This window comes from Telmatherina bonti (assembly GCF_933228915.1).
Source record: "Telmatherina bonti genome assembly, chromosome: 24".
Lineage (NCBI taxonomy): Eukaryota > Metazoa > Chordata > Actinopteri > Atheriniformes > Telmatherinidae > Telmatherina > Telmatherina bonti.
In genome coordinates, this window is record NC_136633.1 from 14,758,182 (window position 1) to 14,782,746 (window position 24,565).

At 40.0% G+C, this 24,565-nt stretch overlaps 1 protein-coding gene across 1 annotated transcript in view; it reads right to left on the reverse strand.

Moving 5' to 3' along the window:
* LOC306774021 (nck-associated protein 5-like) overlaps nt 1–24,565 on the reverse strand; it is a gene marked incomplete at its 5' end in the record, with an annotated part of 155,014 nt that overhangs the window by 123,287 nt on the left and 7,162 nt on the right. The window contains one exon of the mRNA XM_079263990.1: nt 21,409–21,511. Coding sequence (XP_079120116.1) covers nt 21,409–21,511 — 103 coding nt within the window. The remainder of the gene's footprint in view (nt 1–21,408; nt 21,512–24,565) is intronic.

Genomic DNA, 24,565 nt, shown 5'->3' on the forward strand with positions numbered 1-24,565 from the left:
CCAGCATCCAAAATGACTTGATGCTCAGCAGCTGTGAGCTGCTCATCTCTTTCTTTCTAAGCGATGCGATGTGGCACCAGAGCACGTGCAAAGCACAAAACTCAGCCTCTTTCACTCATCCACCCAGACTGTTGGTCTATTGTGAGCAGTAATTAGACACAGGTGTACCGTCACATAAGTCCTTCTGAGATGGCTCCCATTTTCTTGCTAGTAGACATTGACAACATGAAGACGGTTCTTTTCATTGCATTGTTGTATACAAACTATCTCACATTTGGACATGCAAAACTTGCCCAGAATTTATTCACACTATTAATACTAAAAGAGTTACTCATATATAAGACCAGCTGTTCTGTTCCTCCCAGCTATATGCTGTTTGCTTCGAATGCACCTTTGATTTTGTCTTTCACACTCATATATGGAAGTTACACATGAAATTTCGCTTGATTTTGATCAAAGTCACAATTATGACATCTAAGCTTATGTCCAGACAGCTCTGAAGCCGGTTCAGGTGTAAAAATGGTGGCGAAAACTAGGAGAAAGGCTCGACACACTACACACTACAAGGCTGTAGGGGGCGCTATGTTGATTAAAGAGTAACCTTCCGAAACTGGAACCAGATGTATATTGGCTGTCTCAGGAATTTTCTATAACTTTCATGGAGCATCTGACGTTTGCTGTTCTCAGTAGCTGCTTGCTCTGGCTGATGATGGTACAGTAGCGCAACACTGTTGTGAAAGCAGTGCAGTTTGGTGCAAAAGCTGGAAACAAGCCAGGATTGTGTGGAGCCACACGGCAGCACAGTTGGCCATTATGTTTGTTGTGTTTGGCACGATTTCGTCACATTAAAACCAATTCAAACCAATCTACTGTGGCACCTGATTGTAGACATGATCAGTTTCATGGAGGCTAGTCCGGTTTCGTGTGGATGAATGGGCGGACCCAACAATTGGGTGCTACGTCTTGTCCAAGGAGACCTAATATATTGGAACTCTCTTCCCAGCAAGACTGTTGGAGTTTAACAATAATGCCCTGAACCACAATGGTCACTCCATTTTGTCACACAATTCCATGTCTACATGGATGTGGAGATTTTTGCAGGTGTTCTACTTTTTTTTTTTTTTTTTTTTTTTAACTTGTTTTGGGTTTTTGCCTTCTGCTGCAAAAATGAGCACGAGCCCTGAGTTTCTTATACCCTGGACAACAATGTGATAACCATATAGGTTTTTAGAAATGCATTCGCAGCTTTTTTTTTTTTTTTTTTTCTAACAGTTACCTTTATTTTTTAATCTAAGGTTCTGAAAGTGTTGGGGTTTTTTTTTCTTTTAAGATTATGCATCACACCTGAGGTGCATGCCGCTTCTTCACATCCATAAGTCCAGCCTTTATATTTTTCGTAAAACATCAGAATCCAAGGAGATTTTTTGTCAGTCAAAAGTCAGTCAGTCAAGAAGGGATTCAACATTCTGTCCATTTAAATACACAACGTACCAAAAGTTGATCAAGAGCCCATTGCATGTGTAACAACACATCAAGTTCCAATGCACACCTATAGTGGCAAAGCCAACGGACTGCCCAGTGAATGAAAGAGAAGAAGTTATGTAGAATGTGTCATAGAGAACCATGCTGGATAGATCACCACCTCTCTTCCAGCTCACACTGGACAGACTGTTTCAAAAACCATTTTAAGTATAAACACCAAAAGCAAAAATTGAAGCACTAAAGCTGCATGTATTTATTGTGGCCCAAATCTTTACTGGCTGTGTTCAAACTGCTTTTGGTCCTGACCGAATTTTCTTTTTCTTCCTCTTGGTCAGTGGTCCTTTACGGGACGATCACACCAGTTGAAAAGTTGTTGCAACGGCACGATGTTATCCAGATGGTTTGGTCTGCTTGAGTTAAGTGCGGTTTGGTAGCAAAGCAAACCAAAGCAAGGCGCAAGATTTTTTTCAAGTAAATTCTTCCACATTCTTCATCAGAACTGAAGAAGCTCTACAACTGGATAGGAGCAAAACATATTTAAAAAATAAATAAATAAACCTAATCCAGTTGTTTATTTTGTCTCCGATTAAAATTTCTTAGCTAAGGAAGTATTCATGGTTGAATGTTACGTGAAATTATCCAATGGTCAGTGAGAATTCTAATAACAACGGGCTTGCATCATTTTCATAAATATGCGCACGTAGTTCAGCGAGTTAAACCACTGTAATATTGCTGGGTGTCACCATAGCAACGCGTTTAATCACCTGATTCAGTTCACTTGGCTTTTGACAGCTGAATAAGAGAAACGCCCTGTAGATTAACAGGCGTTGTTTAGCATAAACTCTACATTGATACTTTATACTTTAGTATCTTTAGCAAGTTTTGTAAAACAGAAATAAACAGTTATTATAAAAATGTTTACCGTGTGGGACCATGGTAGAAGCAGATTAAACAGCTCGGATATGTGCATTAGACTATTATAATGCACTTCACGTCATAGTGTTCTAGACTGCATTATAACCATCTAATGTACGGCTCTTCGTTGTTTGCTTACTAAAAAAATACATTTATATTGGAGAAAACTTTACTGAAACTGTCCACCTTTTCATTATGCATTCAGTAACTTTTACATGATCAAAGTAATGCTTTTAGGGGCCTTTAAAACCAAGATTCCTGAGATTCACTTAACTTCACTCTGTGTTCAATAAATGCATCAAACTATGGTGCGTTATTGCTTGAGAGATCAAAGCATATCCTGGGATTCACAGACTAAAAGGAAAACCAGTAACTGAACTACTACACTGTATACAGATTATGAATTGGTTATGATTTAATGCTAATGGGTAAAACTATGCAAAAAGACTACAACATGACAAGACTGTGTTTTAATCATCCTTAATATAAAAAAAAAAAAAAAAAACACATCTAATGATTCCCATCGGCTATTGAAGAAAAGCTTTTAGTTTTGCAGCAAAGGCTCCAGCAGCAACAGAGGATGATAAAGATAGAGCACTCTTTGAGCTTTGATGTGGTTTGTACTCCAAACAAAACACAAACAGCATTAGCTTCTGTACTGCATTAGGGCATGTACTGCTTTCATTCATTTGGTTGCAGAAGTAGTTTTAAAAAGGAAAGAGTCTTTTGTGTCTTAATCAAAGCTTTGAGGGAAGTTTCAGTACAGACCTGCAACAATGCAAACGTTCCTGCCACATTGCATTACAGCTGAAAAGAAAGACACAAAGTCTTTCAATTTTTGGGGGGGAAACAGTATATTTGAGTGTGAGGAGGTTTGGGGTTGCTGGAGGGGGATTTCTAAATGAAGCACAGGGAGAAATCTGGGCATGACGATGACTGAGAGGGTGAAACAGAATGGAAAAATGCAATCATGCATCCCGGCCCTCTCCCAACTCCTCGTCGTGTGTTTTACGCCCCTCCTTCTCCTCCATGAGCTATTAGTCCCTATCCAACTCCTGTTAATGTAATTAGATAAAGGATATATGGAGTCTTGGAGCTCAGCGGAGACATTTGTCTGCATAACTGCATCCATGCAGGGGCAGCGGCTAAGATCCTCTGGATATCCACAAAACACCTCTGGCTTGCTTACTCAGAGAAAGTATGAGGAAGGAAGAAAGATGGACAATAAGAGCGTTTTAAGGATTTAAAACTAAAACAAATAACTCCTTTCTGAAGTAATGCTTTGGATTCTTACTTATCCAGAAGTCAGAGCACTTAAAAATAAAAAAAATAAAAAATACTTTGCGCATTCTGCCACAAAAAGCAAAACAAAAACAGAATTGTTCCACTGACGACCCCTTTCCTGTCAGACATAGGTGTTTTATTTATAGCTCTGGCTGTTGCAACACTTCGTTACACCCGTTCGTCTTCCCAATGCGCATGCAGGATACACACAGCATGGGAGCCGACTAATAAACTGTCATATGTCAAGATCCATAATCACCACATGGGGTAAATATGTACAGATGGCAGGCTGGTCCCCTGATTCAGACCTTCTGGAGATGTATCGGAAACATGAAACAAGCTCAATCCTTGCATCTAATTAGCGGCAGTCACCACTTGTCTGTAAGTGACCTACATATGGAACATGGTAAGGGTCAAAAAACAAAATAGATGCAAAATTAAACCTTCAGTCGTTTCATTCCAGCGCAAGATATGTCAACATGCCAAATCATCACACGCATTCTCATGCATGAAAATATGACTTGCTCTCCTTTGGATTCCAACTTTCCCCTCACCAACCCCAGAGCCATTCCTGCCTCCTGTCTGGGCCAGGAGCAACATAGTTGGGTTGTGAATTTGGACTCACTGGAGGGATAGCCTAATTATTACCCTCTCAGACCTACTTCCAGATCCAGACAGCCTGCCTCCTGCCCCAGATACCTCCATGGCTGACAAAATGCTGGGAGGGATGGATGGAAGGATGGCTCGATGAAGGAGGGTAAACATGTATGGTGAAACACTCACCGCTAGCAGCTCAAGCAGCGGGACGTTCTGAATCCTCCTGCTGACGGACACAGCGCCGTGGTCCACAAACTGGCTCATCCTGCATCCGCGATTCCCCCCCTTTCCTCGCCTTCCTGCTCTTCTTCCGCTTCGTTCCCCACTTCTGCCCCAGCTGCCTCGCCGAGTCTCAGCTGCTGCCTGGCACTGTGCATATGTGTGCGTTTGCATTCAGCAGTGTGTGCGAGTGTGTGTGTGTGTGTGTGTTGGAACGATGATGCAGCAGACAGTGGTGCAGCCTTGGCAGCAAAGTGGCTCGTCTGAATTCTCGTCTCTACTCAGTGAGGCCACATCAGCTCTTGTCAATATTTAACCACCAAGTCAAGTTGGATTAAATCACCTGGGTGAGACAAACAGTGGTTTGCTACCCAGGAGAATGTGTGTGAGGATGTGTGTGTGTGTGTGTGTGTGTTTACATGCTTGCAGCAAAGCTGAGAAAGGCAGGTTGTTGTGCATGCATGTTAAGGCATAAAATATTAACTTATATCTGCAGGAGAGTCTGATTAAGTCTCAGGGTTGGTGGATTTATTCTTATTTTTCCTTTTTCTGTGTTACTTACCCTTTAGTCCAAAATCAATCATAAGGAAGCTTCTGAACACTGGCTGCTTTACTAGAACTGCTGCTGTTGTTGCAGAGATGCAAGAAAAAACATGTTTTTCTAGTCTTTTTGTGCAAATAGCACCTCAGTTTGATGGAAAAAAAGGAGCTCTGGCAGTAAAAGCAGGATCTCGACCCAACTATCTTCGACTTGTCTGTGCCGTTTTCACTAAAGACAGATGGGGTCAGGCCAGTTTGCAGCTCTTATATTAGTAAAACAGATTTGCTTCAGTCTGCTGTGACTTACATGAACAAGTATTGACAATCTGTCTAACTTGATAAAACTGTAAGCTCTCTGCCAATTGGTTTGTTATACAACATGATTGAAAAGGGGCCTTAAAAAGCAAAAGTACTTTTACCGATTACTGAATACAAGCAAACTTCAAATAATCAGACTAATGAACCAGTAGAGCCAGCCTAAAGATTGAACACTTACTGAAGCCACTTGGAAGAAGAGGAAAACGTCATTTATACCAAGGAAATACAGTAATGTCCTTTTTTGTGCTTGTCTCAATGAAGAAAAACACTAAAATCAGCTTATCTTTTCAGAGTACGCCATTATTGACTGATGTTACATCAGAATCTGTACATATTTGACAACATAGATGTGATATAGGACACCAACTAGTCTTAACTTAGATTTTGTGGTCACGATAGCTAACGAAAGACAGAAACTTTAAGAAGAAATGATGATTTTCTGAGTCGTATATGATATATTGGGAATTCAGACCTAAAACACTTTTTCTTTGACTTTAAAAATGCAAGGATGATGTTGAAAAACTTCACACCAGCTTCTAAAATGTAGTTCTGTGCTGTTCAAAATATAAAAGAAAGCAACATGTAATGATTTACAAATCTAATAAACTCAAGTTTTCCTCTCACTATAGCATAACATATCAGATGTTGGCAACTTTACCTTTTCTTTGAAAATATGAGCTTATTCTGAAGTTAAAGGCAGCAACACATCTGAAATGTTGAAATGGGAAATAAAAGTATGGAAAAGTAACTAACGCAAATAAAAAAAACAACCAGACGAGCAACTGGTTGAGTTATATGGCAGCAGGTCAGTCACATGACAGGAGATAAAAGGAGCATTTCAGAGAGGCAGAGCCCCTCTGATGTGCAGATACTAATTTCAGATAAAGTTGAAGAATTTCAGAAAAATGCTCAACATAAAATGACAAAATCTTCAAATCCACCGTCTACGGTGTGCAATATAAAAAAAATTCAGACAATCAGGAGGAGTCTGTGTGCAGAAAGGGAAGGTCGAAGGTCAATACTGGATGCTTGTGGTCTGCCCTTCAGGTAGCACTGCTTTAAAGCCGATACGTTTCTCAACTGGAAAACTGGACTCAGAAACACTTCCAGTAACCACTGTTAAAGCATCATCATGCAAAGAGGAAGCCAAATATGAACACAATCCAGAAACTTTCTTCTCTGGAACAAAGTTCATTTTAAATGGTCTGAGGCAACGTGTAAAACTATTCTGTGGTTAGATAAATCAAAATGTGGAATTCTTTCTTGAAACCATGGACACTGTGGCCTACAAACTGAAGAAGAGAGCGAGCACCCAGCTTGTTATCAGTGGACAGTTCAAAAGCCTGCATCCCTTATGGTATGGGGTTGCATTGCAGCCTATAGCATGGGCTGTTCACACACCATGGAATGCTCCATTAATGCTGAAAAGTGCAGAGGTTTTAAAGCAACACCTGCTCCCACCCAAATATTTCTAATAGGGAAGATGTTGTAGGTTTCAGCATGACAATACTGAACTACATACTGCATCCATCGTAACAGCAAAGCTTCACAGGAGATGAATCCAACTGCTGAACTGGATTTGCAGTCCAGACCTGTCACCAAGACAAAACACTGAGAGGATTATGAAATGAAAAATCTAGCAATGAAGGTCCAGGACTGTTGAACCGCAAGAACCTTGCATCAGACCAGAATGGGCAACATCCCCTTTCCTAAAACTTCAGCAACTGATTTCGCTTCCTGAACGCTTATAGGCAGTTGTTAAAAGAAGATGGTTAACATCAATGTTTTTAATTTTTTTACAGATGTGTTGCAGCCATCAAATTCAAAATAAGATACTCTCCATGAAATAGCAAAAATGTCTGTTTCAATAGCTGATATACTGTTTATGTTCCACTGGGAATAAAAAGGTTTTTTTGTCTGTTTGTTTGTAAGATTAGCAAAGATAAGCAAATTACTGAATTATTGTTTAATTGATTATCACAAAATGTCCAAATTATTTTTTTTATTAGGATTGTACTGAAATCCTCTCTCTGAGGTTTCAACATTTACTTTACCCAGAAATCCTTACAATCACTAAAAAACAAAAATAAAAAAAAAGGGGCAGAAATATGGCAGTAGAAAGCTCCATTCATTAAGAGGATCTTGCCATGTGATGAAAAAAAAAAATCCACAACAATTCCTAAATCAGACATTGACTGGTTTCATGACTACTGGTTCCAAGATGAAACCATGCCAACGACCTCTGCTGCACTCTCCTGACTGACACCAAAGAATAAACTTTGAATCTCAGATTACAGGTTTTGTTTGTCTCACAGTGGTCTGGTCAAGGCTACACAATAGATTATGACAGTTTTTCTCATTTGGAATGGGAAATGTGGAAGCTGTTTAGGAAACTTCACCATGTTTCTCCCTAAACAATCCACCAATCAAGGTTTATTTTCATCTGCTTGATTGGTGTAGTTCCTCTGTGGCGGGGTCGGAATGATTAGTCAGTGGAGGCTTCCCAAACTCCTATCATGGACTGAAAGCTATCACATTCAGGGTCACTTGTAACAACTAAGACTCTAAGACTGAATTATGCTCTGTAAAAGCAAGTAGAAAAAACTCGTCCCATTTTAGGAAAATGTGAGTCATGGCAGAAAGACAAATCTGTACATCCAAATCTTTACCATTATGCACTACTATTACTGGGGAAGAGTCGACCAGAACACAGCATGTAGCCAACATTGGCCCAACATTCCCATCTGGGAATGGACTGAAGTGGAAACTTGTTAAGAGTTTACCATTAACCTCCATTACCTTACCAGTATTGTTAAAAAAAAAAGGTTCTTTGAGGCTGGAAGAAGCAGACATCCAAGACATCCAAGGTGGAGGCACAGCATACTATCAAAACCACAAAAATACCTGACGAGCCAAATTTCCTGACATTCGGCGGAGAGGTGGATGAAATTCAACATGAATCCTGATCCCTTTCTTTAAAACTGTAATGGCAAATGTCCTTACAGTAACTGGTATCCTCATCTAAATGTTACTTGATTGGTCTTGTTGAAATGTAACCAGGCAGAAATGACTCATAAGTGAACGATTTCCAGACTTGGACGTGTAATGGATGATAATAACCAATAATAGAGCCTGCAAGATCAGATCAGCTTCATGATATAAATCAGCAGTAGGAATATTGTAACTGGGTTAGCCAGAACAAAGCTGTTCTGGTTACTATGCCGTCATTGGTTTTAATTAAATACTGCTATTTTGACAGCCATAATTTAAATGACGGTTCCAGGTTTTGATGAACCGTCATCAAAACCTGGAGACCAGTGTGAATTACCATCTACACACTGGTCTACATTTGACACAACACCTCATTTATCATTCCAAGAGAGAATTCAACTGATGATATGCAGCTATTGGGGTGATTGATGGGAGCTGAGTGGCAGGTGTTGCTCCTGTTCAAACGGAGATTACAAACTCGTCATTCAGCGAGCGCCTGGCCAAGCCCTCGGTGAGGAATTTATGAGATCAACCCACAGCTTCACAACAGCTGAGCTGTGTGAAGAAAGATGAGGTGATGCAAGTGTCAAATCTTTGCCCTTCCCAAACACATTCCTGTTGGTGACTAAATGTTTATCATCAAAGCTTTCATCGTGACACTTTTGCTAAACGGAAAATAACTCTGAAGTCTAAGTACAGTCAAATTTTCTTGCTGTTGGATTGATGCCACCAGACTTGGGTGTAGCAGGTTAGTGGAAACCCAAAACAGCATTGAAACCACAGCACTCACTGAAATGAGAAACCAAATTTAAATGATAATGACGGATTTTAAAAATGCATCTTCTAGAAATTAAAGGATACTTCATTTGTCAGTGTAGAGGGATCACAACGCTAATGCCCATATAATGATTTCGAACCAGAGTGGCCAGAAAATTGAATTTGGTCAGGAATGACTGACTGTTTAGGTCATTTATCTTTTGCAAATGAGACTGCCCATTTGTCAAAGCTTCATCGAGATTAATGGAAAAATAACAAATCTAATATTATGAATTAAAGGCAATTATTGGGGTTTGTTATGGCCGAGAGGTAGGAATTACTAAATCACTGACATCACTCATTTAGTCAAAAAACTATTCTAAAATTGAAAGGCTTTAAAATGCCAAGGGACTGGTGTCACATAAAAAGACTAAAGAAAAAAAAACCTTTTTTAGTTTAAAACTACAAATCATTTAAAACAAAAACATCTCCAGGTGCCAGGACGCTCCATTCCTTCCAACACCTGTTAGGAACTTGCCCGACAGGCTCAACCCGTACACTCTCTGCTCATGAAAGGCAGTCAGTTACCTTGGAAGGCAGTAATGTGCCTCAACATGTCCTCGCCGTTAAATACTAGCAAAATGACCTTGTTTTTAAAACTCGCATGCAAAATCATGCTCATTTGCATGGACACATGTATGCACATGTATTTTCAAGCAGTGCTAACATCAAACATGACAAAGCAAACAAACACTGCTTTGAACTCTTACATGGGTCGTACATCAGGATTTAAAGTGGTTTCTGCATGTATTTACTTAGTGCTTGGGGTTGATTTGGAAATGTAAATATTTCTGTGGACTACATGGGAAGTGGTCCCATGCACAGAGAGCTACACAGAAACTAGAGCTGAAACAGACATTTCCAGGTTTTCTTGTCTGCAATGGAGGGAAAAAGACGATTTTTAGTACTTTATTCACTTGTTTTTATTGATAACTTTTATTTTTTGTGTTGTATTTTAGGTGTGTCGTTGTGTTATTTTATAGTCACCATAGCCTGAAACTTGGTTTGAAAAACCCACATATGGACAAATGATGTTATACTTTCTCAAATTACTGAACCCAACAAAAAAAGTAAAATGTGTCTTTTTCTTATTTTTTTTTAAACAGCATCCTTGTCAATAAACCCCACATTTGTAGCTCTGGTCTCAGAAAAAGAGCATAAAAGAGCTTTTTTCAAATCCCAGCAGAGGGTTTGGCTCTGTGCCTGATGAGGAGGATGTGATCACAGGGCAACCTCTGTGCAGAATAGGCAGGACATGCTTACTGCCCCACACTCCTGCACCACCTTCTGCCTCTCACACCCACACCCAGTCTGCCAAGGGGCCATAGTGGGTGCCTGTCCCACTCCAGTTAAAACGTGAGGAGGTGGGCTTCCTCTTGCTGACAGATGCAGCCCCTCCTCAGCCTCAGGGTGTTAATCTGCACAGCCATTCCAGTAAGCTTTCCTCCGACAGTTTCGCCTTGTTCAAACTTCAACCTGCTGTGCCAGTATTGGAAACAAAGATGGCATCCCATCTGCATGCCCAAAAACAAACATCCCTGGAGATGGAGCTTTGATGCCAGGTGGATGGGGTTAACACCCTGCAATAAGCCCAACTACAGCTCGTCTGGATCATGTTTCAAGTTTCTTGCTGAGACAAGTCTTTATTTCAACACAGTAAACTGAAAAGAGGTTTTTTTCTTGGCTTGCCAATCTCATCTCCGTTCCCACTAAAGGTTAAGTACATGCATAGTTGCTATACTTAATGTCTTTTTAGACATTCTGTAATATTTCTTCAAGGAAACAAGTGCAACACGAACAACTATGTGTGGCTTTAGCTTCTTAGTCCACAAAATGAAATTGGTCTAGTCTCCAGTTCCATCTAGTTTTCATATAACCCCTTGTGCCTTCGCAAATAGATATTGCTCTCTTGTCATTGCTACTACTTTTATGAATCCCAGCTACCTCGGTGGTTGGTAAAACAACTAGCGTTGTAGAGCTGATTTTACACCCATGTTCATATCTGTTTGTATTTCTTAGCACCTGCAGACTGAAGGATTCTGGGAAATTCCAAAATGTACACAGACAGATGTGCAGTTCTTACAAAAAGCTAACATTGTGCTTTGCACTTACTGAAATGTTTATGGAATGGAAGTTAACTGGAGCTGGGAAGGCTTATTTGGCCAACAATTGATTTTATGACAAACAACAGAAAGCTTCAGAAGTGGTGTCCTCATGAGCATAAACACATCGCTTTTTTTTTTTGCTTTTTTTTTTAAAAATGTTTTTTAAATCGCCAACCAATACTTGTAAGTATTTTATTTTAAAATGTGTATTTTTACATTAAACCAAATGAACTGAATGAGCAGCGCCTTTGGTGCAGCTGATCCATATGTTTTGCCTTCATGTAGCAGTAGAAAGCTAAAACAGCTAGTTGAATAGCATGTTGAGAAGCATTATACAGAGATATATCCAACTCTAACAAAGCTGCTTCATCAAAAGCAAGCAGCCATCTATATTCACTACTTTGTCATTTACAAACCAAACTATTGAAATATTTCTTAAAACAAATCTGTCGTGTTATTTAGAAATTTATGAATCACCTATAATTCCATACATAGTTAAAAAATTAGGAACATTAGCTTCTTTTACCGAGAGATTATCAGACTGATTTATGCTCCTTTTTCAAACAATAATCAGTAAATCAGTTTCAGCATGGTCAAACATCAGTGCTCAACTACTCACATACATCCTTGACATCAGGATGGCTGTGATGAAATCCATCCACTAGATGATAGTGCAGACTTTTTCTATGATGTTTAGACATTAACAAGCATGGCAAGGTGGCAAAATTCTCACAAATAGGTTACACACTATATGGAAGTTGTGCGGCCATTAGATACATTTAGGCTTCTTCTTGTTTCTATTAACTGGTAACATGTCAGCTATACTGTGCAACACTGCCCCCACGGTTTCCAGTGGTACTACTTCTATTTATTATTATATCAGGGCATATATATGCAAACTCTCTGAAAATGGGCCAAAATATCGGCATAAAGGCTGCAGATGAAAATGCTTCATACGCTCATGCTATTTAGTGTAGACTAGAAATGGTCTTTTAGACCGAGTGGCTGCCGATACGCCCACATCTGGATCCCAGGATAACCTTTTACATTTCATTGCTCCATTGACATTTCAAACTATAAAAAAACATTAAACTCTCATTGAGAATTATCTCAATTATGGCTTGAACACATGAATATATTTGCTACCTTAAGGGATATTAGTCTGAGGGAGGAATGTGGATAAAGATATAAAGTGGAGTCACAAGAGAAGAAAATACTTCGCATCTTTTGGATAACTGAACATATGATCTGATCACACTTTTGACTGTGGTGTGGAGCACAGAAATAGAATAATCAAAGCCTTTTTCTTGTATTGGTTTTCCTTCAATAGAAAAATACCAGACTTCTTCCTCAGCTGTGGGACTCTCTTTCTTGATAAACCTCCACTTGAGCCTCGAGTGGGTATAAAGACACAATGAAATACTCTTTGATCCTGTGGGGAGATAACACTCACTATAGAAAAGAGGCTTGTTGTGTCCTTGTCCATGTAGACTTTGGGCCTCTTAAAGGGCCTCTGTGTTCCTGGCAGGAGTACTTTGAGGGGAAACCACAGGGTGAATAGTTTGGTGCAAAGCGCTAATGTTTGAGGAACAGCGCATGTGACTCCGACCGCACGCAGCCCAGTATCAACTTTGATGTCTATCGTGATTGGAATAACAGAGTCCATAATTGGCCCCTCAACTCAAAAGGACACAAAGGATGGCCTCATTGGACGAGGGAAAATGGACATCCAATTACAAAAGCTGGCAGAAAGCCCTCAGCAAGAGTGGACACACACAGAGAAGAAAACTCACAACACAGTGAAAAGCCTTTTGGCCAGTTTGGAACAAACCCAAAAGCCTCTTTTTTCTTGTTCCCTCTGATTCTTAAAGTGATTTTGATCGATAGATAAACCTTTAGTCACTCAGGATAAGTGTGTGTATAACCTCAGCCTGTGATAAGCAGGCAAAAAAGAAAAGCAACTTGTACAACAGTTCAGAGGTTTCTACACACTGGTGCACAATACTGTCATTGGCGTGCAGAGGAGATGTTTCACATGACAAGTTCAGTTAAATGGTTTGGCTTGTTTTCAGAATCTGACAATCTTATACTTTGATCCCTTGATATGAATTTCTGAATGATCTCCAAACCGAAACTGGTTCTTAGGGAGGAATTAAAAAAAAAAAAAAAAGATGCTAAATTCTAACAAACACAAAAACATTATAAAAAAAATGTATCTTTGTTATGTTTTCTTTAACTTTTTAGTGTTTTAAATATACACTTGCCTCTTCACCATGCCAATCCCTTTTAATGCCAACTGGTTTCATAAACTTTAACTGCATGCAGAAATGATTTAACATCCTTTCCGCTGGCATTTAACATTAAAACTCACAAAGCAGATCCATTAAATATTGTTCGATCGCTCAAATAAAACCAAGCTAAGCATTTACAGTAACAGCTTTGCTACTTGGAGGTTGGAAAAACAAGCTAGTGGCTCATTTCACAACAGCCTAAATGATTATTAAATCATTTTACAAGCCCACGGGTGGCAGTTTAGTCCCACAGAGCGAGGCTGAACGTGGTGGAAGCCGTAGGGTTTCAGGCTGGTGTCTAGCGGGGAAAAAAACAAGGTTGTAATTGCTCACATTGAGGCTCTTGAGAGATGAGATGTTCCCATGAGACAACAGAAGGAAAACGTCACTTTTTCTGCTTCTCAAAGTCAGCAAGCGCTTCCGAGTTTGTTGGGTTCCCACACCTTGCGGCCCCGTGGCTACCCGCACAGTGGGTCCAGGCATGTGTGGTATGTCACCTGCACACTGAGGGAGTTGTCAGAGGCCCGGCCGGGGGCTGGTACGCTGCTGAGAAACTTCATTTAAACAGTCAAGATAAAGTGTGAGAGACTGAGCGCTCTGAGAAAGGAGCTGCTCGCTCCAAGAGGAGTTTAAATCTCTTTATGTAACTGGCTGCCACCCAAATCGTCCAATCGGCGGCAGTCGCGGTACCACACTTTACAGCATTTACTCAAGAATCCCACTGACATGCTTAGTGAGAAATGAGGGAGCATTCGTCCCCTGAGCTTGGCATCCTCTAATGGCGTGAGAAAGAGGCCCATGTTGGGGGAGGCATTGTTGCTAGATTTCAACTGTATAATTACACTCAATTAGTTTGAGAAGCTTAGTAATAATATCAAACTTCGCCATTTGTCTTCCTGACGATTTAGGAGCCAATGAGATTAGACTGAAACTTTCTTCCCATCCATGCTACAAGGCTTGCTCCCCTGCTTAGTTTTATATCTCCATTCTGCATCGTAACATGAAGCTGTAATGAGATGTGGGGGGAGAGGAGGAGGAGGAGGAGGAGGAAATTACATCTTGCCAAACAAACTTCATGCTGGAATACAATCCCATTCATTTGCACTCAAATTTAGCATAAAGCAAACTAATTTGTCTGTTTTGAGGCCATTTTTATTGCCTCCTGCTTGCCACTGGTCAACGAGCCAATGAAAAACATGCTCGACACAAGAGCATGGCTGCAGATCAGCACGTAAAAAACTTTATACAAGGAGGCAGCTTGACAAAAACCAGGGGGATTTAGCTGGACCTAAATACTTCTGAGATAAACAGGAAAACACTACCACATGCTGTTCATTCAATAGAACTCACAACTAAGCAGCAAGCGTTTAATCAGTAATGCCGAGCACTTGATTATTAACTCTCCCCTGCAGTGTTTGCAATTTGGCCTTTTGTTATCAATTATCTCTGAGCGTGATTGCACTGCTGCACATATAATAAATGCTGGCAAGAGAAAGGGTGTGGAAGAGTAAACGGGGACATGCTCTTGCCAATTTAGACTGCCTTTGGTTGATGAGTATGCATGGTTTGAGGAAATGCATTAGACACCACAGCTTTAGACCAAGGTATTTAGGTCTTTTTGTTTGATAGACATGAAATAGGAGCTCTTAGCATTTGATGAAGGCACAAATTGAAGACTGAAGGTAAAGAGAATATATGGCAGTAAAGAGTACTTTAAAATGGTCTGGAATATGAGCATTTCTGTCACAGAGTTTATAGTAACTTTAATACAGGGTTTTTCACGAGTACTTTGTTATCAAGTTTGAAACTGCTGATGTCAGATTGGACATCCATGATTTGTGTTGTGTGAAACTTTCCAAAAAATACAAACTAACATTTGGGTTGAATGCAAAAACATGTAAAAACCTAAGGAAAATCTCCAAAAAAAAACATCCATGCTAGTTCCTCTAATGTAGCTTGTGCACAGTGCTGATGCAAAGAGCACATAGAGGATGGGACTCTCTTATGAATACAAGACGTCTGGATGATCAGATTCACTCATTTAATCTCGAGATTATCTGATGCACCAGTTCTCCAGGCTTTCTGAGGGTCATTTAAAGTTTTCTTTTGGCCTTTGGCTATATGTTGTTTTAAGCTCCATAACGCTGACCTATGAATCATTCAAACAGAAAATGGAGCATCTATATGAAGGGACTGAACCAGTTTTGTGTGTACATGTACAACAGAATTGTACTTTGAGGCATTGACAAGATGCCTGTGAGACATTTGTTTGAATTTCTTCAGCATTATTTATTACAAATACCAAAGATATGAAATATTATCTTAGAAGCAACACGTAAAATCTCAAAATGCTTTGCATGTCTCAGCCATTTGAGAAAGCTTGATGGCTGGAGGATAAAAGGAGAAGTGTCAGACCTGAACAAAACTATTTACAGCCGTTGAACAGGATCTGAAAGTGGTAATTGTAGGAAACTGTGCAAAAAAACAACAGAAAAAATCCAAGACAGATATAAAATCTGAGAGATGCATCTGGACCTTCAATTGATCCATTCACTGTTTACTGGAGCCTCATCAGAAATGGTCGCCATGGAAGGGTGGTTGTCAAGAGGTCATTCTTAATGAAGGCAACAAGGAGAAAATGCTGATATTCAGTATGCTACATGACACAAGAACTGGACTGAAAAGTCAGTGGCAACAGGTCTGATAGAGTGATGAATCCTCCCCAGAGTCCATATCTCAACATTCCTGAAGCAGTGTGGGATTATCTCAGAGGACAAAAGCATTAAGCAGTCAACATCCATCGAAGGAAACACTGCTAGATCCCAAAGTGCTATTTGCTATATCGTCATCAGTTGCTCTGGAATGATAGTGTGTAACTTTGTGTGGTAAGTTGTGATGCATAGCTCACCCTTTAGGAGATCTACTGAAGTTTTGCAGGCAAGATGCAGAGTGGTGCCAAAAATCAGCCCAACTGGAGTTGGGTTTTGTAGGGATAGTAGGTAAATAGTAGCATAAATCAGTGTAAATGATGTGTTTGTTTCAGTGCCAATATTTTTTCTCTTCAAAGCCAAGACTTGAAGGGCCTCCAAACGAGAAAAAGGCTTGGTCTTCTGTGTGTTGTTTCTAACTTACTGATTGTTATAAACTCTGGTTTCTTCTTCTGGTTGATCTTTATACTGCCATATCTATTGATACAATAATTTTACACAAGTTGAGCCTGATAATCTGACATCTGAGGCTGAAAATATCATGTCTGCGTGCCGACTGGGATTATACAGCAACAGCTTCCACATGCAGTTTTACATTAAAATAAATACATGAACACAACAGAACAGCTTAGAGTTTTGAGGGTTAAAGAAACAAGGAGAAAGCATGTCTAGAAAGTCTTCAAATGTGAGGAATTATGGTACATTAATACTTTTTTTTTTTTACATGTTTCAATACAGAAATATTATAAAGTCTCTGGTCTTTACTGTATATTCCTTTTACAATGTTTTATCTTTGCATGCCCTCCTCTCTGTTTCATCCCTCTGGGATCTCCACATTCTACGTTGGTGTGACACAGCGCTCACAGCTGCTCCCGAGTATAAATAATGCAGTTTTGACTGAATCTCCCAACACAATTCCCACTTGCTTAATCATATTGTAATCAACTTTGTAAAGAGTGAATGAAAATGAATGAAAGATGCTCCAGCTAGTGTCTGTCGTTTCACAGTTAGTCTAAAGTTAACCTCAAATGGTGGTTGGAAGCTTTCAGGTGTGGATTCAGGTTGACAGTTGTTGTAGTTAGTAGAATTAAGTCTGACTGTTGATCATGTGTAGTGACCTGATTTTTTTTTTCCTCCCTCAAGATACAGATGTAATATCAGCACCCAGGCCTGTTGGGAGTTTTTAAGTCATACATGAGCTGAAATATTTTAAATGAAACTCTAAATTTGGGCATTAAAGGTCCTAAAAAGTTATGCCACAATAAAAAAAACAAAAAAAAACAAGTTTTCTGGATTATTGTCTTCTCCAGCTTACTTGTGTTCATTAAATCTCTTCTTCAAGACAGCAGCAAGCCTTTATCTTGAGGATTTTCCACGTTCATGACCAAAAAACATTACCACAAGGCAATGTTGTTCAAACATCTGGAACTGAAACTTTGTCCTAAATAAAAAAGCTTATTTTCCATCATCATGTTATTTTTTTTAGCCTAAATTTAGCCATTTTTATCTGCAATTCTATCGCCTTAGATTTAAGAGTGAAGTATACTCCTGCAACAGCTTATTCTGTGCAGTAGAGACCCCTAACAGAGCTACTGACGTGACCTACTTAGAGCTGGTTGGCAGCATATAGCATCCGCTCACAGACCGTCCACGGCTGTTGGGCTCGCCGTGCACGTCGCAGCATGACGAAGAGAGTCTCATCTGCAGGCGGGCATCAAACGATAAAAATAAATAGAGGCATAGAATCAACCCAGCAACACGGCGGTTATGTAATAGAAGCGGTGCCCTAGTTACTCGGGAGCGGCGCCGTATCTGCTGCTGCTCTAAGATACATAGCATGATCCAGATTAGATGGTCCAGTTTCCCTTTAAAGGGCTGATCTATAATGATACACAACATCATAATGCTGATGATGCCAAGTGTCCATTTCCTTTACACACAAAATGCATCAAATACATGGACATAAAGACTTAAAGTTGATTCATTTTTGAAAGGAGGACACTTTTAAACCATATTTTCAACCCAACCTGAATGTGCTGTGGAAGCATATGTCGCTTCAGTGTCTCATAAACATGTCAGGTGCAAGTCCAAATCAAATTCTCCAAATTACCCATAGATGATTGATTGCTTGGTGTAAAGCTGCAAGTCATCCAGGGAGGAGCAGATATAAATATTTTACCTATTCCACAGCTGACAAATGGTATTTTGTCTTAAGCTTTGTGCACTGGTTTGAGCTGAAAATCTATCAGGGGGGAAAAATCTCTCATCTTAACAGGCCGTGAAACACGTGGAACACCTCAAGAGTGTGAAAGAAACAAAACTGTTCTTCCAGATGGAGCATGAGCATGATCATCCATGAAAGGAGTGACAACCTTGTGACAAAACTGAGCGAGCAACAATGCATCACTCTGGGTCATCTGTTCAGGGTAGATTCATCCGGAACTGAACCAGTTTGCAGGTGACACTGAAGGAAAACCAGAACACGAAAGCTCATGCCTGTCGCCTTTTGGAATTTCACAGAAAGCGCCTCTTGTGTTTTCTCAGATGCCTGAAAAAATAAACGTTACGGAGGCTCATATCCTCTCAGGAAAAGGACTGTTTACAGGGTTGATCTGTGCCAGGACCAGAAACATCAAGTCCTCCTCCATCAGCGGTGGAAGAATAATGGCTGACGCTTCAGTTAACACACCAGATTAAATCCAGTGGCCTCAAACTGAGCAACTTCCAGTTGAACAAAAGTTCAGCCGACAGTGGAAATTATAGCACAGAAGCATCACAAATAATATGAAAACAATACGTGCACGCTCTGTAAATTCAAGTTTGCATATAAGAAGGAGTTTATTCATCTTCAATTTTAGACTTGCAGCACCAACTGAAGCAGCTTTCACTTTCCGTGTTTACCCATCTGCACAGTGCCACCAGATCCAAGCTGGACCTTTCCCAAAGAGCTCCAGGCTCCTCCGTGTCCCACTATTAAAACAAGCCAGCACCCCCATGCTCCTGCTGCTCCAAGTGAGGGTAAATGGAAAAATAATGGGCATAGAAATGGCAAAGACACAGATTAAAGCAAACAAGAAGAAGTAATAGAGAAGGAGGCATTGCATGAGATGAAAAGGGGAAAAAATGCTTACATGGATAGTTGAATGGGCAAACGTGAGTGTGCTGAATCATAAAACCATATCACAAACATGACCCAGTTTCAGTCTCACAGTAAATCAGGTCGCTGTGTCTTCAATTAAAGCAATTAAAGCTACAGCACCGACCAATAACCGCTGCTAAGTGGTGATACCGAGAAAGCCTTTCTGCAAACCACATCATCAAGCCGTCATCCAATGTGTTAAAGGAAATTACACATTCACAAAGCCGAACCGCTGCAGTGAATGAATTATAAATCAGGACGTGCCTCGTTTCACAAACTAGAGCGCCTTCCAAATTCACTCTCATGTCTCGGTTTAGGAAGAAGATGACTGACAGATTCATCGGTTTTATGTCCCGACTCAAGATAAAATGATTTTAAAACTGTTTAATGAATACTTGATGAATTGAACGTTTGAGATGCTGTTTTGTGTTTATATCTTAGCTTAGTTTGGAGTATAAAAAGAGACAATTTGTAAAGTATGAATTACAAACCAGCCCAGAAAAAAGTTCACAACCCATGAAGTGCGAGATCCTAACATGTCCTAAGGCTAGTTTATGGAACGCGTACTGATGTGAAATGATGGGAATTGGGATACATCAGAACATTTGGTACATTTAGTCAACCTAATGAGACTGAAGAAGGAATGTAGAGTTTCAGTGTTACATGTTACATTATTAAGCCAATAGAAGCAGACAGACCAAGTAGAAACATGGAAAGTGGGCATTGTCTAGTTTGAATATGAATGAAGATGTAGGGTATCGACATGTTGAATCTGTTCAGGCAACAGAGAAAGGAAATTACAATAACTGTACATAAACTGCAGATATTTTCCATGCAGCCATGAAATCCAGTTGGAAAAAAAAAACCCAGAATGCAGTAATTTGTGAATAAAACCCTGCATTTAAATGGAAAATACACACAAACAACCTCTCAAAAACAGGCCTCAATGGGTTTGACCTTTCAGATTGGAGAATGTAGTTATTAAACAGCTGCTGATCTACAGGAGCAGAAAAAGCTTACGTCTGGTTGGCAAGGGGTTTCCCTTTAACAGAAAAAAATAAAAAAATATTGTTGCATGTCAACAGTAGGTCAACATACAGTCAGGTCAAGTCAATAAAGTTAGCTGACCCGTGTTGGCTCCATTAAAACCTGATAGTGAGCAACATGCGCAAAAAAGCACACTGTAAACAAAAAAAAAGATGGGACCTAATTGGGATCTATTAGTTAATATATTTTTTACAGGCATTTTTTAAAGTATTTTTTAATCTATTTGAACATTTACCATTGAAATGTTCATGTGAATCCTCAGCCACATCATCATGGTGCTATTTTAAGGTTCTTGATTTATTGTTTCCTGTGCAGTGACCATACTGTATGAACCAAACAAGGGGGGGGTCTAAGCTGTCTTTTCGGGGTTTTTTTTTCTCTCTCCTAAACTCCCATACAGACACAACACAGCCGTCAGTAAAAGAGCTGCACTTGACATTCCAAAGAGGCACTCACGAGCAGATTCACCTTCAGTTAACCCTGAGCCAAAACAAGTTTCCACTCCTGTGATTCGCAAGAGGAGCCTGGCGTCCAGATAAGGCTGCCAATCACAGGCGGCCAAAGCACCAGCAAGGCCGGCATGGGAGGCTGTCCTTCTTCGCCACTGATTCACACGTGAGTCTGTTTATGTGTGCAATTTCACTTTAGAGCCCTAGTCTTTCAATCTCGTGGTATCTGTGACATTTTCCCACGCTGCCCCCCACCTAAACACTTCATATAAGCAGTCCTTTCCTGGTAAAGATATGTTTGAACTTAGGAAATGTCACATTTTTCATTCTCAGCAGGTAAAGGAAACAAAAAACAAAGTGGGTATGTCTAAGCTGAGACAGCTTGGTCCCAAAGCACAACAAAACAAAAGCTGATTTAAATGCTAAAATGTAGAGACAAAAAAAAAAAATGTTTGATCTAACTGTGTAACTCAAAAGTCAAACCCAAAGACTTGAGAGTTGACTTACCGGAAGGCAGCTTTCAAGAGACAACCTTTTTAGTTGTTCTCTCCTCTCCAGGTGTCTGTTCATGGTTCGTCTGCCCTGCAGTGATACACACACCTGAGAAGCCCTGGAGGGAGGGAAGAAGGGGAGGAGTGGAGAAAGTCAACAAGGAACACATCACGTCCCGCAGGTCACATTTCCACTGTTAGCAGGGCTTTCACCTGTTTGCATGAGATCAGAGTCCAACTTAGCAGATGGTAGCCACAGCGACAGTTTCACAACTATCCCTTCCACTTCCTTCATCTGAGACTTCCGGTGCTGCATGTACGCTAGTTATCATAAGTTCGGAAACACTTTCCCATTGGAAATAATTGGAAACTGTCCCAAAACTTATGAACAGAGATAGACTCTCCTAAAGCACAAGTAAGGCAGCAGACCTGTCCTCAGGCCTGACCGGACTCTCGCTGCTCTCTCAGTGTCACCCGGACATCCCGCCCTCTAACCCAACCCTTAACTCTGAGCTTCAGCCCTTTGTTTTTCTAGTCCTCTGCAAACAGAGCTGGGAATCAGTCCGACCTGGCCTGAGTGAGACCGCAGCAGAAGATAAACACTTCACTTCACGCATACTACTCCTTTACAAAGAAGCCAGAGCTTTTAGACTCAGAGTAAGCATGACACTTCCTCATGGGTGAGATGTGGTCAGGGGTCAGGTGTTGGACGCCTCAGGGTTAGAGACCCACAAGCTGGAGTTCAACCTCTATTTCCACATGTTAGGGGAAAATCCTGAAAGTAGCAAGTTAAAATTTGTCATTTAATTTTTTTTTTTAACACAAAATGTGCTTAATAGTAAAGCTCCCTTGTGTTACTATTGTAAAAATAAGCTGAAATTATATCTGCTTTATTGTTCAGGTCAGTCATTTCTCTCACAAACCCACTTATGCAACCACACTTCCAAACAGCCCCCTTTGCTTTGCTGTAGGCTGTATCCATTACACCCCGTCTGAGGGTTCATCAGCATGACTGCACATGTCAAACATGCCCACATGTCAACATGTCGTGTTCAATCCTCTGCCAATCTGGTAGGTCCAAACTCATCGACACAAAGCAGAAAGCAGGTTTAGCCGCTGAGTTTTCATCCACATCTGACATTCTACTTAACATGACACAACCTCTCTCTGGCCCATTTCTGAGTAGCTTGGGGCAACCCATAGAAGGAAGTTGCCTAATCAGTGAACAGGATGTGGGAGGGAGTGCTTTTAATGAGACAGGAATATCGGACTCATGCCTGTCTCACTCTGATTTTGAAATGACCAATTAAGTAAGTGTGCTGCAACTGATGAAATGCTGGTCTATGTTAGGGGTGGATTTCAGTGTGGTCCCTTTATGATAGATTTTAGGAGAGGAAGTTGAACCCTCAGATCCTCTTGGATTCAAAGATGGGGTGGGGGCTGTATAGGAAATTGAGAGTAAATGATTAAAATGGATTATAGCATTGGTCCTGATTGCACAAACCTAGCATAGAGAAACTTTGACATCATTCTCCTTCAGGCTATGTACAGTGCATGAAGTAGTGGATCAGTCGGAAGTGATAAAGACTAGGCAAACACCCCAAAGGCCAGAAGTCAGGGGCATTCGGATAAAAGGCACTCCCACCTTTTACATTTCAATAAACCAATTGATTTGTCTTTTTTGCTGTCAGTAGCAAGTTTACATGTCAGACCATTACAGTAATGAAAATGTCAAAGCTGTTAGAAAAGTTCATATTTTTTCTTTTCTTGATGATGTAACAATGACATTTGTTTCCAAAAGAAAAATACAGGAAATTACAATATGTCCTCAGGCTAGTAAGACCTAAAGAAAAGCATCAGTGAATGCCACTCAGACATTAGAACATTATGACTAAAAGTAATTACAAGAAACCTAAGTCGTTGAAACTTTTTTTTTTAACCTGTCAGACTAAAAATTCTCACTCACACCCAGAAAAAAGTTCATAAAGACAAGAAAATATACGGTAAAAGGAATGCTGTCATGACTGAAGCTTTAACTGTGTGTGCTCTTTATATCTACAGTGTAGCTTAAGACATGCTTAAAGGTCACACCAGAAATTGGACATTTAACTCCCAAGTATTCAGACTACATAGTATCCCAACCGTATGTGGGACAAGGCCTTAATGTCACACTCCAAAAGCTACTAACCTTCCAAAGTCTGTTCATTTTTTAGGTTTTTGACACAGAAAAAGAAACAAAGAAATCTATTATGTCCCTAAGCTATGTTATCCAAGTGGAAGTGTCCCAATGCATGTGTACTTTTGGTGTTTTTTAATAATATTACAAATGAACCTCTCATCAGCCTGCTTATTAAATGTAAGTCGCTACTAACCATCATTGATAGGCTATCGCTAGCATCCAAAGCTAGGTTCACCCAATGTGGTTAGCAACGATAGCTTGGCCACAAAGTGAATTTGTAATATTCTTGGCATTAAATAGATAAACATTTAGATATTTACATTTTCCACCTTTGTTAAGTATGTTTATGTTATGTTGTTGTCAGTTAATGATGCAGATGTTGGTGCTAGCAGCTATAGCAGCTTTTTCTAGCTTTTTATTTCAACAACTCTTTATAAAGTTTCTCCTGTATGCTTGCAGACCTACACCACAAGTAGTTAGAATTGGTCAAAAATATAACTTTATGAACTGTGTAAGCACTTCTTTCTGAGACTGTGGATGGTGCTAGATTCATAACAGAAATTCCTAGCCATAGCACTGATGGCTAATTTTAGTCATAATATATTTTCACACACATAACAAAACTGTTATGGACATATTAACAAGATTAAAAACTTGAATATTACCAAGACTGACTTTAATAATGCTCTTATATTCTGACAGAACATAATAGTTTACCACTGTGGCTTGTGGTTTCTGAATTAGCTGTCATGCTACGACACTGACCCAGCACTGCTATTCTGGAACATGTTTATGAGAAACTGTAATACTTCTCTTTAAGCATTGATTGTACACACTATTCCTCAATGGTGCAATATGTTTTACAGTATCTCATTGTTTAAGCATTCACTGAGCAGAACTATGACTGGCTGCTGAAAGTTATAACTGTGTGTAAAAAGTTGCACCACAGCCAATTTTCCTCAGATGGCAAACTTGTTGACTATTCACAGGCCAT